This window comes from Gadus chalcogrammus, chromosome 14 (genome assembly GCF_026213295.1).
Source record: "Gadus chalcogrammus isolate NIFS_2021 chromosome 14, NIFS_Gcha_1.0, whole genome shotgun sequence".
NCBI classification, from domain to species: Eukaryota; Metazoa; Chordata; class Actinopteri; order Gadiformes; family Gadidae; genus Gadus; species Gadus chalcogrammus.
This window is the reverse complement of record NC_079425.1, coordinates 16,210,056-16,226,953: the sequence shown is the minus strand read 5'-3', so window position 1 is coordinate 16,226,953 and position 16,898 is coordinate 16,210,056. Positions and strand designations below refer to the sequence as shown.

Sequence of the window (16,898 nt, the reverse complement as noted above, 5' to 3'; positions counted from 1 at the left end):
AGCGCATCACTGGAGGCAAAGGAGATCGTCCCTGATAGCAAAAATGTGATTTGTAACTGTGTGTTCTGTCTGTATATATTATATGGCCTACAATATTAAAAGTACTAGAACTAGAACTAGGGCTGTTACTTTGTGGCTTAGAGTTCTAGAAGGGCGGTTTATCCCCATGGCTATGACCGATGAGTGATACTTATTTATACCGTTGTCGTGTAGGAGTGTCATAATGCAGCCATCAACCACTGGCTAAGGCGGAGCTCCAAAAGAGAACACATCCTGGCGTTATACTATAAGTGTCGGAGAAGACTAACTCTCTGACTTGGACATCCAAATCAACTGCTGGCCAGACAGAGGTCCACACATCCATGTAACCTGTAGCATTACATAAAAGCGTCCTAGAAGCTTAACCCTTACTCAGATATGGACATCCAAACACCTGGTCAGAGGAAGCTACAGACATCAACACACACCATGGCATTATACTACAAGTGTCCGAGAAGCTTAAGTTGGTATCCATTGCTTTTTGCAGAACAGAAATACCTACTGGCACACAAAATTGTATTGTCTCTGTTGTAATTATAATTATAACCGACCTTATCTCCTACTAAACAATGTAGTTCTTTCCTTGTGTAACCCCTTAAATGATGAACCCTACAGCCGCTTTGTCAGGGGCATGATATCTACTTAACGTGGTAAAACCATTTAGGCTACATCGTGTTATTTCTAATCATAACTGACCGGCCTATGGGACCTCATAAACACACCTTCCAATAGCAGGACACAGTTTAAGATGGTCTCAGGTATCGGTGTATTCTCAAAATGGAAATATCTGCCAAAAATAGAAAAAATACCTCGGCACAGCACTTGCAAATAAAATAAGTACCAAATATTTATAAACACATCACACAACAGACTGCCATCGTCCGATGCAGAAATAGGCCGAACTGGGCTCGGGGAATCATTGCGAGGTCGGCCCCCATGCACGCGTAGTGTCAAAGCAATGTAGCTACAAGGTAGTGTCAAGGTGTAGCCCTTATGCGAATGTGTCCACACAGAGATAGAGAGAGAGAGAAAGAGACGGATGGAGGGGAAGAGAGAGGGAGAAAAAGAGAGGAATAAGAGTGTGCAAAAGAGGGACACAAGAGAGGGAGAAAGACAAGGAGACAAGAGAGAAGGCCGGCTTCTAAGGGTGGGAGTGAATTCTAATGGTTGGGGATGGTTGTTACAGCCCGGTCAGAAGGTGTAGAGTACAATTGTTAAATAGCTTCACAACATTGAAGAGTAGATGAATATTGATCCATAAGGAGCATAGGATTATGACATGTCTGAAATGTCTACTTCCAGAGTCCAGTAATTGTAAATTAAGGAAAAGGTGAGCATACACTAAAAAATATCCATCTTTAGACAGGTCAGGTTAAAAAAGTAAAAATAACCATAACAACAATAATACTTTCAGTAGTCCGATGGAGGTGAGGAAAGTAAAAGGGCGAGAGACTTTACCAATAGGATGGGAAAGAGAGATAGAGAGACTATATTAGAGAGCTGTAGCAGATTAGAGGGCAGGGAGGGAATACTGGTCTCTAACTCTCTCTCCCTAACCTAATTGTAACAGCAGACACGTACAGCCACAACCACATCCCCCCTACTCAACCATCCAATCTCATGTATAATGACACCACACTGACAACCGCATCCCTTCATGATTGCTGGCTGTAACTATGCACTCTTTCCTGGTGGTTCGAATGCCCATTGCGTTATCACACCAAACATGTACCTATATATATAAATATAGCACTATTTTAATCTCTTAACTATATGCAAAACAGTAGCAACCTTGCCCTCATGCTGGTAGGTCCTGTGTGTTTTGTTTTTGTTCGTGGGTGTATGGTTGTTTTGTCTTTGTTCGTGGGTTGGTGTGTTTGTTTTCGTGTGTGCGTGTGATCATGTGCATGCGTGTGTTGGTATGTGCGTGCGTACCTTGACCCTGCTCACAGCCTCCTGGGCCTGCATCATGCGGATGTTCTTGGAGGGGTTTCTCTCCGACAGCAGCTGGGTGGAGCCCAGGTAGTTTGCAGCGAAGATGATCCCGTCGATCAGGTCCTCTGGCTCACAGGGACCTGGGACTGGTGAAAAAGGGAGAGCAAGTGGTTAACCGGTGTTGCCCCTATATGGGTTAGCTCCCACTGGCCAAGCAATCTAGACTTTAGGGGGAAAACGTACTTGAGTACTGTACAGATGGCCTGTTGTGAGGGCGCCCTCACACTATCTCTAAGTGAGACACCAGCAACCCATTTTGGCCGCTTATACCGCAATCTCGTTCTTTCAGTCATGGCCCATCCTTCATGACCATAGGTGAGGGTAGTTACTAAGATTGACCGTTAGATCGAGAGCTTTGCCGTCTGGCTCAGCTCTCTTTTCGTCACAACGGTGCGGTAAAGCTAATGCAATACCACCCCAGCTGCTCAGATTCTCCGGCCAATCTAACGTTCCATCGTTCCAGCACTCGCAAACAAGACCCAGAGGTACTTGAACTTCACTAGAAGTAAGGAGTCATTCCGTGCCCGGAGTAGGCAATCCACCGGTGTCCTGCTGAGAGTCATGGCCTCAGAGTTAGTGGTGCTAATCCTCATCCTAGCCGCCTCACACTCGGCTGCAAGCTTCTAATGATGAATATTTAAATGTAAATGCTGGAATTTTGGGTTTTGAACATGGTCATTTGTCATACATGATTTATGCCATTTTATCACTGTAACTGAAAGGAGTCCTCAATTTAGGGAAAAAAGGGGTAAAATCCTATGTTTTTGCAAATCTCCCCATAACACTACGTGAACGTTGCATTCTGCTACGCCCGCAGGTGGTGTTCTGTTCGTGACGTCTGACTTTCTTTTCCGATGTAGTCTGATGTCACGACCAAGGGGCCCTGGCGGAGCAGCGTGGCCGCTGTTTGGTGGAGCTCGGTCTGGGCAGCGGTGGACTGCGGTGGCAATTTCCAGCCCAGCTATAGACTAAAAAACGCCCAATCAACCAAAACCCGGCAGGAAACGTATATTGCCAGAAAACCGATAAATCATATCCTCCTGCAATGGCAAATACACAAATACACACCTTAACGCAACCTAATTATTAACTATGGCGTTATGTGGTATACAAGGAACCTCTCATCTATCTCTCACACACACACATACCTCACAAGGTCTGTGTGAAGAACACACTGATAGCAGCAGAAAATGGGTATTCAATGAGACGGCATTAATACACAACACACAAAATAGTTATGTAAAAGACCAATGGTGAGCAAAATAAACACATGCGACCTAATTGACTTAATAACTTTTACGTTACACACACACATACTTTACTCGCGTGCGCACTCCATGTGCAGGGACACAGACAAAGAAAATGTTTGGTACATGACCTTAAAAATAAAACAAGCCTCAAAATAGTCATGGATAAAATGATCTTTCATTTATGTAGTAAATAATCTGACTAGAATTTAAAGAACATAAACTGGAGAACTATGTTCAGTCAACGCCAGCTCCACTAATAGATCATGAGTCAAATCTCCACTGGCGTGGAGGTTTGAGTGACAGGTCTAAGTGCCCTCCCTCGCCCCTAATTACTATTGAACAGGAAAGCATTGTTTTCATGTAGCAAGCACCTTGCCTCTAGCCATATGAACGCAAGGTTATGTCTTATAGCCACCTCTGGCTATCGCTAACTAGCCACCTTGTCACCTTTCCTGTAATCTAGAACGTGCTCACGCTCGAACCTCAACGTCCAAATGATATTGAAAATCTATTTCGATACAGTTGAAGGGTTACAAGTGTGTTGATTTGTTAAACGTTTTAAAAGAGGTTAATGGTTAAAAATTGACCAAGTTATGAAGTCGGAAGTAGTTGAAGTGTCAGAATGAGCAGACGGCTCCGCTTTCTAAAAAAATAATATTTCTCAGGGTGAAAAATGAAGGAAGGAGATAGGTAGAGAATAATAAAGAAGTATAAAGAAAAAAAGAATAAAACTTAAGAAGAACAATAGTTGAGCGCTGCATGCAGCACTCACCTAATGACAAACAGTTTGGATGAACATGTTACATGATCTATGGACTTCAGAAGGAAGCAGAAATGTACCATGCACATATAGGTCAACTTCCAGAACACGTGGGAGTCGATAGCATAAAGAATGAGATGACAGCCCCAGTTCGAAAAAATGCTTAATAAAGAAATAAAAAACTTGCTAGGAAAATAGAGGACACGTTAGGGGTCCTACGAAAAATGTAGGATCCCTATTGTATTCGTTAGTATTATTATTTTATTCCTGACTTTTCGGCTCAAAGGTAATACAAATTGGCAGGCTTGTAGAACTCGTAAAATGAGTAGGAGAATCAAAGGATGGTATAGTATAACCCAAAGGTGGCGCTATAATAATGCCTTGAAGTTCAAAATTTCAACAAGTTTACTTTACCACTAGGAAGGTGCAATTTGCATGAAACTTGCTACACATGCACCATTCATCATGATGAACAACTTCCTTTTTGCAATCCATTTGGTCCGACCATTTAGACTCAATGCAATGGCTTCATCTCAACCACCACCCACACATAAACTGCTCTGATGCCTCTAGCTAACCCACCTGGGATGCTTATTGTGTCCCAGATTCTATGGAACAGCTAGACCAGTCTTATCTTTCTCTCACTCAATCTCCTATCCTCCTATCCTATCAAATTTTTTGAAGACCTTGCCTGTTCTTAGAATAAGTAGGATAATAATGATCCTTAAGGAACATATGATTATGACATGTCTAAAATGTCATAAAAATAATAAATCACTTGAAAAATGTAATATCTTACCATCGACGAAACTGGGGAAGGCTGTGGCTTTCTTGGTCTGCAGGCAGACAGAAACACGGAGGATGGGTTAGAAGGGTTAGAGAGATGGCCGCTGGGAGGTCGTTGAACAATACCCGAATAGCATATTGTATTCTTATTTATACAAGAACAACATGCGTGATTTATTATCGGCCATGTCTATTGTATTCGTGATTTATGCTGACAGGTAAAAGCCGTTTTATTTTTGCCGTTGTAATATTTCAGCCGGTCTGTTTTCTGTTTGATAACGTTTTGAACAGTTTTTAAAGTTTCTCTTAAATACTTTGTTTGTTTTAGCCTTTGAAAATTTGTGAATGGCTATCAGGGGGGTAGAGACAACATTTTTAATGGCGTGATTGGAGGCCGGCTCAGTTTTAACTTCCTTCTGTTTACAAACTGGGTTCGTACCAAGGACCAGTAATATGGTTATTCAAATGATAAAATATGGTGCATCACTAGCAGGGTCGTGTCTAGCTTTTTGGGGGTTTGGGGGGCCCTAATTTGTGATAATATGGTTGGGGGATTCCAAACCTTCTCAGGATTTCCGGGGGCATGCATTTTACCTTGAAATGCATCAATCAAATTCACTTTAAAGGATTGAGACGGTTTACCAAGAACCAGGTTAATTGTTGACTAAGATGTTCAACTCACACCCTCTTGTGTTGAATGTATGTTCCGAAATTGGGCAGTTAGCAAGCCATTTACATCCATCATTGTGAAAAATGTCTTCGCTTAGGATTCTAGCTGCACGCGTCTCAGTCTCTAAGTATATGAGCATGCGTAGTGGCGTGTAAGAACACACTCTAGAGATGTGGATCTGTTGGTTTGTGGGAGAAACGACCTGGCCAGGGCAGCTTGTATGCACTAAAGTTGAACAAAAATCATGGCTGATTTACATCACGACATAGACAAGACCAAACAATTTTTTTTAACTGGGCTCAAATCCTTTGTGAGGAAAGAGACTATTTTTATTTCAAATTCCAACCAAGCACCTAAAGTTGACCCCAGCAATTTAAACCCACATGAAATGATGATCAATGGAAAACACTGGGGCTCGCCTACATCTAGAAATATATTTAAAAACCCAATCTGCCTACATCTCTCATATGTGTGTAAATGAGATCAAGGGCCCTATCTTGCACCCAGCGCAATTCACTTTACACCGACGTATCATGGCTAGTTTGTACCCGGCGCAAGGCTGTTTTTCCCCCGCAGCAAATTGCGCCACTAAACTTGCACCCTGAGAAGCGTGTTGGCGATAAGCAAAGGCGTGTTCCGGCGAAAATTATACATGGTGCTATCTTAAATAGAGCCCGACCGATTTATCGGCGGGCCGATATTATCGGCCGATATTAGGCATTTTCCAAACTATCGGTATCTGCATTTATAATGGTAGATTAATTAATATTTTAAAACAAAGAGCACGAGAAAGTAGGCCTATCTCGTACGCAAATCACTGGCAGTGTGTGTGTGTCTGTGAGTGAGTGGACGAGCGAGGAGAGCGAGCGGTAGTGTGCGTGTCAGTTTAGTGAAGTAATGAACAAGTCCGGTTGTGTGTAAGAATAAAGTACCCAGCCTGCCAAGAATTGGGGGCCGCTACATTCCGACCATTCCGACCATATATAAGCAGACCAACTGCCGGTCAAAGTGAAGGGCGTCCGACCTATAGGCCCCCGAGAGAGCATCGGCCCTGGAGGGAAAGTCTCCCCTGTGCTCCTCGACTACGGTCTGGGAGCCGACAGCAGTAAAGGTGTAACACTAACCATCTCATAGTTTGAAGTGGAGCGTAAGTGGGTATACGTGTTCCAATAGTGCGAGTTAAAAATAAAGCACATAAATTTGAATGATTTTAGCTTGTGTGTGATTTATCGCGGGCACGGGTCGGGTAACGGGCCAAATATTAATGGGTCGGGCGGGTGCGGATTTCATTTTGATATTATCACAGGTGACGGGTCGGATCCGGTACTGAACTTTGCGGGGACGGGTCTCAAACAATGGACTCATGCAGGACTCTGGCCTAGGCTATCGGAAATAAACAAAATATCTGAAAGCAGAGTTGGTTGGTTTCGTTATTTTAATAAATATAACAAAACATAATAATAAAGAAAAAGGCTGAAATGGAAGCTATGTCTTTGGGGGCTCTATGAAAAAGCATAGTCCGTATAGAGCAAGAAACGGCCCTGGTCACTACTAAGCATTTGTGTGAGTATGTGTTTCACCTCAGGAACATTGTTGTTCTCCAGCGGAACGTTGAGGTCAGAACGCTGCTGCTGTCTCCTCGGGCCCTCCCCCCTACTGCTCACCTGGGGATAGACAGGTGGACAGGTAGACAGGTAGAGGTATAGTTATATAAGTAGACAGATGGACAGGTAGAGGTATAGTTATATAAGTAGACAGGTAGAGGTATAGTTATATAAGTAGACCAGTAGAGGTATAGTTATATAAGTAGACAGGTAGAGCTGGTGAGACAGTATAGTACAGTATAGTGTATAGGTAGACGTACAGAGTTCCATGTAGGTAGACTTAGAGGATACATTTGACTGAGCTGCTCTTTTTTTCCAGGGATGGCATCTCCGTTCACAATTTCATCAATATGAAAACTCTGTTGTGTCTGCGGTAAGGAGCCTTTGTTGCCCAGGTGTCCATCAGTGCGATGACCAGCTCCTGCAGATGAATGCTCAACATCTGAACGATATGTGCGTTCCTCAATAAGAAGGCAACGCAGGTTTTGGTCCGGGCTCTCGTCATCTCACGTCTAGACTTCTGCAACTCCACTAAGTTCTGCAACTTCCTAACGGCCCGATAATCGATAACCGATACACCCAACAAAATCCAGGTTATTGCCCCCACAATGGGGGTATGAGCTTCCTACTGACTTCAGCACAACAGAAACCCTACACATCATCCATTACAGGCTTTCAACACAACGGAGGACAACTTCCTGATGCCATGGACTTAACACAGGGAACACCAGCATACAACAACAATGTGCAGCATTCTCAGCCTTCCTCTAATATTCTTTTTGAATACCTTTGTATGGATAAATGAGTAGTAAGTGAATGATTCAAGTGGGATTCGTGTGGGATTAAATATTTCATAAACATTCTTGATGGAATACACTGAGGAAAGTAATTACGTAAGTTAGAATGTCGCTTCATCCTAGGATCCTACATAGGATCCTAGGTGGGGGGGGGGGGGGTCCTCACCTCTTCCGGGGACCACCTCTGCTCCTCCTCGGCTGGGCTGCGCTGGTAGGCCTTGAAGACACTCTGGACCTCTGCGTTGTTGTGACTATTGGACGATAGGTTGAGGGACTTGGGACGGCCGTCCTGGCGGTGTGGGGGCGCGGGGGCCTGGTACTGGTATTCCTCAGGGCTGTGATCGGCGCTGCTGTTCAGGCTGCCCATGCTCATGCTCATCTTGATCTCCGCCACGATAAGGTCAATGTCTTCCTCAGCATCGTCGCCCCCCGTCGGCCATGGCCTGTCCCCGTTCTCTTTAGCCGCCACCACGGCTCGCCGGCCGGCGTCCGGAGACGGGGGCAGGGGGTTACCGTTGACCTCCTCGTGGGCGTAGTAGTCGCCTTGATAACAGTCTTCCTGCTCTACTTCTTTGTTGGGGAGACAGTAGTCCTGCTCTCCCTCCTCGACCCCCCCGTTCAGTGGAGGGGGATGATGATGATGGTGTTGGTGATGGCGGTCCAGAACGGGCTCTGGGCGACCCTCGTATAGCTGCTGGTCGGGGTCTTGCTCAACCACCTCACAGCGGACCTCGCCCTCTGCCTCGCACCACCCCTCCCCCCCTTCTGCCCTGGGTCTCCCCTCCCCACCTCCCAACCGGACCTCTCTGACCTGGCCGACTTCCTCTCTCCGTCCCTCCTTCGTCTCTGCCTCCCTCTCCACCTCCTCATCTTCTGCCCATGCTTTGTCTCTTACCCCCCCCCCACCCTCCTCCACCTCCTCTTCCTGGACCCACTCCGCCTCCCCCTCCGGGTTCGGTTGGTCCGTGGTTGGTCTGTCCTGCTGGGCGGTCTGGGGGTACTTTCTCTTATTCCCCTGGTCGAGGCCGGGCTGGTTCCGGCTGCTCTCCGGGGCCTCCAGGTAACTGTCATCTTCGGGGCAGTAGCGGATGTAGTAGGTCACGCCCTCGTCCTCCTCCGCCAGGCCTGTCGCAAATAACAGAGAGGAATAACAAATAAACTGGGGGCAGGAAAGTGCAGCTTAACACACACATACACAATGGTTTAACACACACATACACAATGGTTTTGGAGTGTGGAGCAGATGTTTATTTATTTTTGGGGGGGGGTTTGGAGCAGAGAGCAAAGCTTATTGTGAAATGTAACCGATATTTTTTGGCCTGTATCGAGATTGCATTGACTTGGTTCAATGTGAACCAAGTCAATTGACTGAAGTTGGTTCATGTGAAAAATAAATATAATTGATGTACCAAACCACTGTTGCCATGTTGCTGTAGCTCAGCTTGCTACATTTCTCTCAGGGTTAGTAGGGTATCATTGTAGTGAAGCTTAATTTAATGTAAAGCAACTGGGAGTTTATCTCACACTAACTAGCCTGGGCACTGCTGTGTTGGGCAAAATAAAGAGGAAGAAGAGAAAGAGGGAGGGAGAGAGGGAGAGAGAGAGAGAGAGAGAGAGTGAGGGAGAGGGAGAGGAGAGAGAGAGAGAGAGAGAGAGAGATTTGCCTCTGAGGGTTTCAAGAAGTCAAAAGTGATGCGCAGGTCTCTCTTTAGTATGAGGCTAGAAGGAGAAATCTTTATGGATTCATGTGGACTGCTGCATTAATTTAGCAGAAAGTGGGGCAGTCTCTGATGTAGTGTTCCTTGCCGTTGTGATGTTTTGGGGTTGTTCCATGTTCCAGGGTCTGAAAAAATCCCTCAGCAGGACCATTTGTTGCGGGGTGGTAGGGAACTAACTTAATGTGCTGCACTCCATTAGCTTGTAGAAATCCAGCCATTTCATGTGAGAGAAGTTGAAGTCCATTGTCAGGGCGATCCATTGAGATCCGTTGTGGAGGAGATCCAAAGCGACTTTTCTCCTAGCTTCTCGATTGTCTTCTCCGTGGTGATTGATCTCATGAAACCATTACCGACACATACAGACCGAGACCGGTATCTCTTCTTTCATTCCTTTCTAAAACACTGGAACATGCCATCTTTAACCAACTGTCCTATCTCTCACAAAGCAATCTGCTTGACCCTCATCAGTCAGGCTTCAAGACTGCACAATCCACTAAGACAGCTCTCCTCGTGGTGACTGAGTCACTCTGGGCTGCCAGAGCCTCCTCCCTCTCATTCTCAGAGCCTTCTCATTCTCCTGGAAATGTCTGTGGCGTTCGACACCGTGAACTACCAGATCTTCCTTGCCACTCTCGCCGAATCACCTGATGCTTAACCTATACAAGACTGAGCTCCTCCTTGTGCCAGGGAAAGAATGCCCTCACCGACCACACACCCCAGTTCGAGTGCTCCGCTGAACTACTTCAGCTGAACGTCTGGTACCGCCATTGCTTCGAGCAAGCATATGTCGATCATCAAAGTCACAACTCTTCTCTGTTTTGACCCCGCAGTGGTGATACAAGCTCCCTGCCGATGTCAGGACCGCAGAGTCGTTCACCAGCTTCCGCAGGAGACTCAGACTAACTTGTTCAGAGTTCACCTAGACTCTACATAGCCACCCCCACCCAACCCTCCTAAGCACTTAAAGTATGTTGTATATCCTGGCACTTAATGTACGCAGTTATTGTATGTTACACGCCCTGGCACTTAATGTACGCACATATTGTATGTTGTACATCCTGGCACTTAAATATAGTACTTAGTTGTGTAGCATCTGATCCTAGCTAGCTTTGGTGTGAACGGGGAATTGGTTAAGCTATCAATTGTTTGTGCTTGGCACTTGGTTTTATGAACATCCTTATTGTACCGACAGTGATGTTTGTCCTTCTTCTGAGAAATGAACATATTATAAGGCGCTTTGGATAAAAACGAGTGCTAAATGCCCTAAATGTAAATGTAATGTAAATAGCCACCTTAGGCCATTTACTGTGTCCATCAACAGCAACTAGGAACAGCCTGTTCTGAAATAATAAGTAAAAAACATAATAAAACAATAGTCCAACGCTGCCGTGGTGGGTTGCTCCCGATTTTGTGGCAAGATGAACAACAATTTGCTTATCCATGCTTGGCCATCAAAAAAATTTCCTGACTGAATTTGCTGCAATACCATTGTCGAAGTGACAGTGGAATAATCACACTCCTTACACACAGCGAACACCTAGACTGGATAGACAGCTCAAACTCCTTTGGAGGAATGGCTTCAGGATTGAGTTAATGATGATGTCCATGACCGCAGATAACTCAGGGTCATTGCGGTTCTGGCTTTGTAACAGGGATTGACATTCTGGATAAACCATCCGTTTAGCCGTGAGAGTCTTCTTTGCAATACTTAATGTCATACTATTGTGCTAACTCTTTTTCCTATTGAGCATAATTAGTCTCTGCCTAGTTCAATGTCCTTGATGCAAAAGCAATTGGCATTTCCTCACCATCCGGAAGTACATGAGAAATAACTGCCCCCCGTAAGTCAGGACCTCTGACGTAGTCAGCAACTCTTTTGCCTTTTTGAAAGCCTCCTGACAGCTTGGCATAGCAAAGCTCCAGATTCACCCATCCTTTTTCGGTACCGGAACGATGGGCTTGGCCCAATCACTGATTGTCACCGGCTCCTAAAACCCCATTCTTGATCAGAAGGTCCAGGTCAGCTTCCACCTTAGGTCTGACTGCGGCACTGGTTTGGCTTTCCTGAACACAGTCTTTCTACCCAGATTGAAATGTAGTCTCACTTGATATCTTTCATGCTGCCTAATTCGTCACGCAAAACTTATTTTTTTCCCTCATTTTTTTTACAATATCGCCTGCAGGTGAGTGGAACCGCGTGACAGCTTCCTTACCGCTTGCCGGTAAAGCCAGAATTATTTGAGCCAGATCCGCCTTTTTCTAGCAGGACAATTTCCCCTGGTAACAAACTGGAAGCCTCGCAGTTTGGCCGTTGCGTTGAACACTAACATCTGTCATCCCTTTCGTGTGCACTTGATGTACTATATATACCCTAAAATGATGCCCTGAAGGACGTAGTAAGTTCCTCATGCAATCCCTGTAGATTGTGTGCAACACTAGTGAGGCTTTTTGATCCAGTGCCTATCTGCATTTTCATAGAATGTCCCTCCAACTTGTTTTTAGCCCATATATATATAAACTCACAAATCTTTCCACCAAACTAAAGTTAATAATGGAGGTTTTAGAGGTAGTTAAGATAAGACAGTATTTTATTGATACTAGATGCATACGGGTACCAGGTACAGGTAACCAGTAGAAGTAAAAAGTACAATAGATATATTTTAAAACAAAACTACAGAAAATATGTCTATATACTCAACAGAAGAGTAAAATAAATATTAAAAAAGAGTAGATGAAAAATGTATAATCCATAATGGGAAAAGGGTTCTTACCTTCGTCATAGTCTTCCTCATCTTCTGAGGTGTTGTTCATGTAGTCTGAGCTGGAGTCATCGTCCAGGCTGTCGTCTGCAATGTGGAAAGTTGCGGGAAAGTCCTGCACTGGAAGCTGATGCACAGGAAGCTCTCGAACAGGAAGATCTTGCATGGGAAGGTCACAAACATGAAGATCATGAACCGGAAGGTCATTCAGAGGCTTGTGTTCCAGTGTGGGCAGTGTTTGCGGTCGGTGTCCTTCGAGCTCTCGCTCTTGTTGATTGCAAGACTGAGGTTCAACCACATCCATCTGCACCTTCTCTTCTGGTTGGCCACAATACTGAAGCTCCGCCCCTACCTCCTCCACATTCTGTTCTGGTTGGCTGTAGTAATGAGGGTCAACCTCGCCCACTTCCAACTCATCTTCTGGTGGGCTGTAGCAATTGGGCTCGACGACATCTTCTACCTCATTTTCTGGTTTTCTGTTGTACGGAGGGTCCACTCCTTCCTCCTCAAACTCCTGCTCTGATTGGCTGTAGTATTGAGGTTTTACTTCATCTATTTCCACCTCCTGTTCTGGTTGGTTTAAGTATTGCGGCTTGACCACATCCAGTTCCATCTTGTGTTCTGATTGGTTGTAGTACTGCAGCTTGACCATGCCCACTTCAACCTCCTCTTCTGGTTGGCTTGGACTCACTTCCCGGCACTTCGGAAGAGGGTATTGGACCTTGGATGGCCTGGGGAGTGGCTTCTGACCATGTGACTCTTTGGGATAGCGAACTGGGCGGGGCCGAGAGGGCAGAGACTTTTGGTCTTGTCTCTCTGTAGAATGAAGGGCACGGCTAGGGGCGGGTGCTGCCATGTTGATTCCCCCGCTAGCTTCCGGCTTCTTCTTGTGGGCCATGGTTGGCAGCTTACAGGCCATACATTGTTACTGGCTGGATCCTGGAAGACAGGAAAAAAAATCATGTTAACATTGAAGTTAAAATCTCCTCCCGCTCTCCTCCCTCACTCCCTACCATTCTGGGATACAAATATGGAAATTAAGCACAGGTTCTGGCGCAGCCCACAATGCAATATCAGAAAAGAAAGAAAGAAAATACCCTGTATTCCGCCCCACCTGAACCATGCAGTGGCTACCTAGCGGATATATGGTGTATTCATGCCGGCTCTATGGCTATTGATTAACAGATGATGTTACAACAAATCCAACTAGCCTGGGATTGGTGCGCAACCCAGTATCATGCGATTTTGTGCGCATGCTCACGAAATTTAATCTATTGAATTGTGTCCCAGAGCACCATTGTCCTACTTTTTTTGTGCTACACAGAACTAAAGGTAAACCCGTGCATTTTGAATGGGAGCATGCCCATCCAGTACAGTGCATCCTGTAGTTATGTATGTATGTATGTATGTATGTATGTATGTATGTATGTATGTATGTATGTATGTATGTATGTATGTATGTATGTATGTATGTATGTACGTACGTACGTACGTACGTACGTACGTACGTACGTACGTACGTACGTACGTACGTATGTATGTATGTATGTACGTACGTACGTACGTATGAGAGAGAGAGAGAGAGAGAGAGAGAGAGGCTTCAGAAGGGTTGTGCGTAGACAGTACAATGCACCCTCTAGTTATGTGTGTGTCAACATTTTTGCAGCAGACCTATTTTTCGTACTACACAGAACGAAATGTTAACCCACGCATTTTTAATGGGAGCCTTTTTCTGACTATTTTCGCGCTGGACTAAACAAAACGAGAGAGAGACAGGGGGGGGGGGGGGGGGGCTTCAGAAGGGGTGTGCGCAGATAGTGCAGTGCATCCTCTAGTTTTGTATCATGCTCATGGTCATGAAATAAATCTATTGAATCGTGTCCCGGAGCACGATTTTCCAATTTATTTTGTGCTACGCAGAACGTAATAAGAATTTCAATTGGGAGATTTTCGCCGACTTCAGAAGGGATGTGCGCAGATAGTACAGTTCACCCTCTAGTAATGTGTGTGTCAAAACCAAGAATGCCACAAAGGGTAAATGCCGTGTATTATGGATACTCAGATTTTTTTCTTTTTTTCTCCTCAAAAACAAAATCTATTCAATCATGTCCCAAAGCAAGATTCTACCCAGAACAAAATGCTAACCAATGCATTTTAAATGGAAGCGTTTCTCTGAATATTTTCGTTCTGGTATGAACGAAATGTACACGCGTGCATTTTGAACGAGAGTGTTTTTCAGAATATATGTATTAAAATTATATATACTGTATACAACAATAAAATCGAAATCGAATCGAAAACAAGTTTTTTTGACTAGCATTACAAATAAAAGAAAGCTTGCTGCCTGGGATAAAGTGACTGATGCAATTGATTCAGTTGGGACGGGAATCACAGCCCACAGACGGGAGACATCAGCAACTCGCCAGGCAAATCAGCTCAATCTTTGAAAACGCACTCCCTGATTTGCCAAGTCTTCCAATAACGCAAGATAAGCCATTGCACTACATTTCAAACATTTCTCACAACTTTCCTTTATAGAGTTTGACACCAATTAGTATGTTTAAAATTTGACAAAGGAGTAATTCATTTTTTTTAATTAAAGGAAACATGTGTAGAAGTTGATTGCTTAATGCATGCGTTGACAATCTTAAATGCTTTGCAACTTCTTAACTAAAAAAAGAGACTGTACACAACGGGAGGAAACAGGGAAGAGAAAGGGACTGTGCAGAAAAACATAAAAATTATGACTATGGACTGTAAAGCAGCATATAAACGTAAATTAGAGAACTATTTTAGAAATGATGCTAGGAGAGCATGGCAGGGGGTCTAGGCAATCACCGGATATAAGCCTAAGAAACATCTCATGGCAGTGGAAAACAAACTTGAAATGGCCAATCATTTGAATCATTTTCATTGCAGATTTGATTCTCATGGTTTTACAGCAGAGCAGGAATTGGTTTACAAAGAAATCAGTAGTATGAAGTGTGCAGACATTGACATTTCTATAGACGATGTTAAGTCTTACTTTAGACATGTGAACCCTCCTAAAGCTAGTGGGCATGATGGTATTAGTAGCAAGCCATTAAGCGTGTGTGCAGACCAGGAGGCACAGCCCTTCCAAAGGCTGTTTAAGCTGTCAAGAGGCACTGGTGTTGTTCCTTGTCTATGGAAAAAATCTTTGATCGTGCCTGTACCCAAAGACGTTAAACCTAGGGAAAGAGAGAGAGAGGTAACTTTCCTTGGGTACAGGGTGGGGGGAGAAGGCATTAGCACCATGGAGGACAAAGTGCAAGCTGTCCAGGACTGGCCCACCCCCACTGACACCAGACAGCTGAAAAGCTTCCTCGGACTGGCGTCTTACTACAGACGCTTTGTGAGGGGCTGCTCCTGTGTGGCCGCTCCCCTGTTCCGCCTGCTACAGAAGGACAGGGAGTTTGTGTGGGCAAAGGATTGCCAGTCTGCTTTCAAGACATTAAGGGAGTTCTCACCAAAGCCTCTGTGCTCTCCCCTCCTGACCCTGCCCTGGCCTTCATCCTGGACACAGACGCTAGTAACGTTGGCAATGGCGCCGTGCTGACACAGGAGGGGCCGGAAGGGTGGTGTATTACAGCAGGACATTTAACAAAGCTGAACGCCGCTACTGTGTCACTCGTCGCGAGCTGCTGGCCATCGTTAGAGCTGTACGCCACTAAAAATATTACCTCTGTGGCCTGCACTTCACTGTAAGGACTGACCACTCCGCGCTCCAGTGGCTCATGTCTTTCAAGGAGCCAGAAGGGCAGGTTACACGGTGGATCGAGGAGCTGCAGTCCTACAGCTTCAGTGTGGTGCACAGGGCAGGGGCACGCCATGCTAATGCAGACGCCCTCTCCTGACGCCCCTGCAGTCAGGATGGCTGCCGCTACTGTGAAAGGAGGGAGAGCCGTGAGAAGGAGCTGTGCAGCCAGGAGGAGGGATGTTCTGCGGTGGAGGTGGCGTCCCCAGTCTGCTGTGAGCTCCGGGAGGTCGACACCGCAGGATGGAGACGGCAGCGGGAGGAGGACGCAGACCTTCGACCAGTGCTCCAGTGGTTGGACCTACAGCGGCGGCCCCCATGGGAAGAAGTGGCTGTTCTCTCCCTGGTCACGAAGGGACTGTGGGCTAAGTTCGAGGCCCTGCCGCTGTGGGATGGCGTGCTTCAGCGGGCCTGGAAGGAACCCGCCACCGGAAAGGTGAACTGGCAGGTGGTGGTGCCTCACTCTCTGCGTGGGGAAGTGCTTCAAGCGGTCCATGGTGCTGTGGGCTCAGGGCACTTTGGGGTGACAAAGACCCTGCATCGCCTCCGCCTTGGCTTCTACTGGGGTCAGCCCAAGAGGGACGTTGAGGACTTCTGTCGCCGCTGTGATGGCTGCACCGCCCGCAAAGGCCCCACTGAAAGGTCCCATGCCCAGTTAGAGCAGTTCCCTGAGGGGATCCCTATGGAGAGGGTTGGGGTGGAGGCACACGCTCTGCCTGACCAGGGGGCAGAGACCGTAGAGGAC

General features: G+C 45.7%; 1 protein-coding gene across 1 annotated transcript in view; it reads right to left on the bottom strand.

Annotated features, from left to right (window-relative positions):
- apba2b (amyloid beta (A4) precursor protein-binding, family A, member 2b) overlaps positions 1–16,898 on the bottom strand; it is a 33,068-nt gene that overhangs the window by 11,650 nt on the left and 4,520 nt on the right. The window contains exons 2-7 of the mRNA XM_056608477.1: positions 12,391–13,317; positions 8,818–9,026; positions 8,068–8,637; positions 7,081–7,164; positions 4,844–4,880; positions 1,975–2,120 (exon numbers count right to left, since the gene is read on the bottom strand). Of these exons, the coding sequence (XP_056464452.1) occupies positions 1,975–2,120; positions 4,844–4,880; positions 7,081–7,164; positions 8,068–8,637; positions 8,818–9,026; positions 12,391–13,297 (1,953 nt within the window). The 5' untranslated portion in view covers positions 13,298–13,317. The remainder of the gene's footprint in view (positions 1–1,974; positions 2,121–4,843; positions 4,881–7,080; positions 7,165–8,067; positions 8,638–8,817; positions 9,027–12,390; positions 13,318–16,898) is intronic.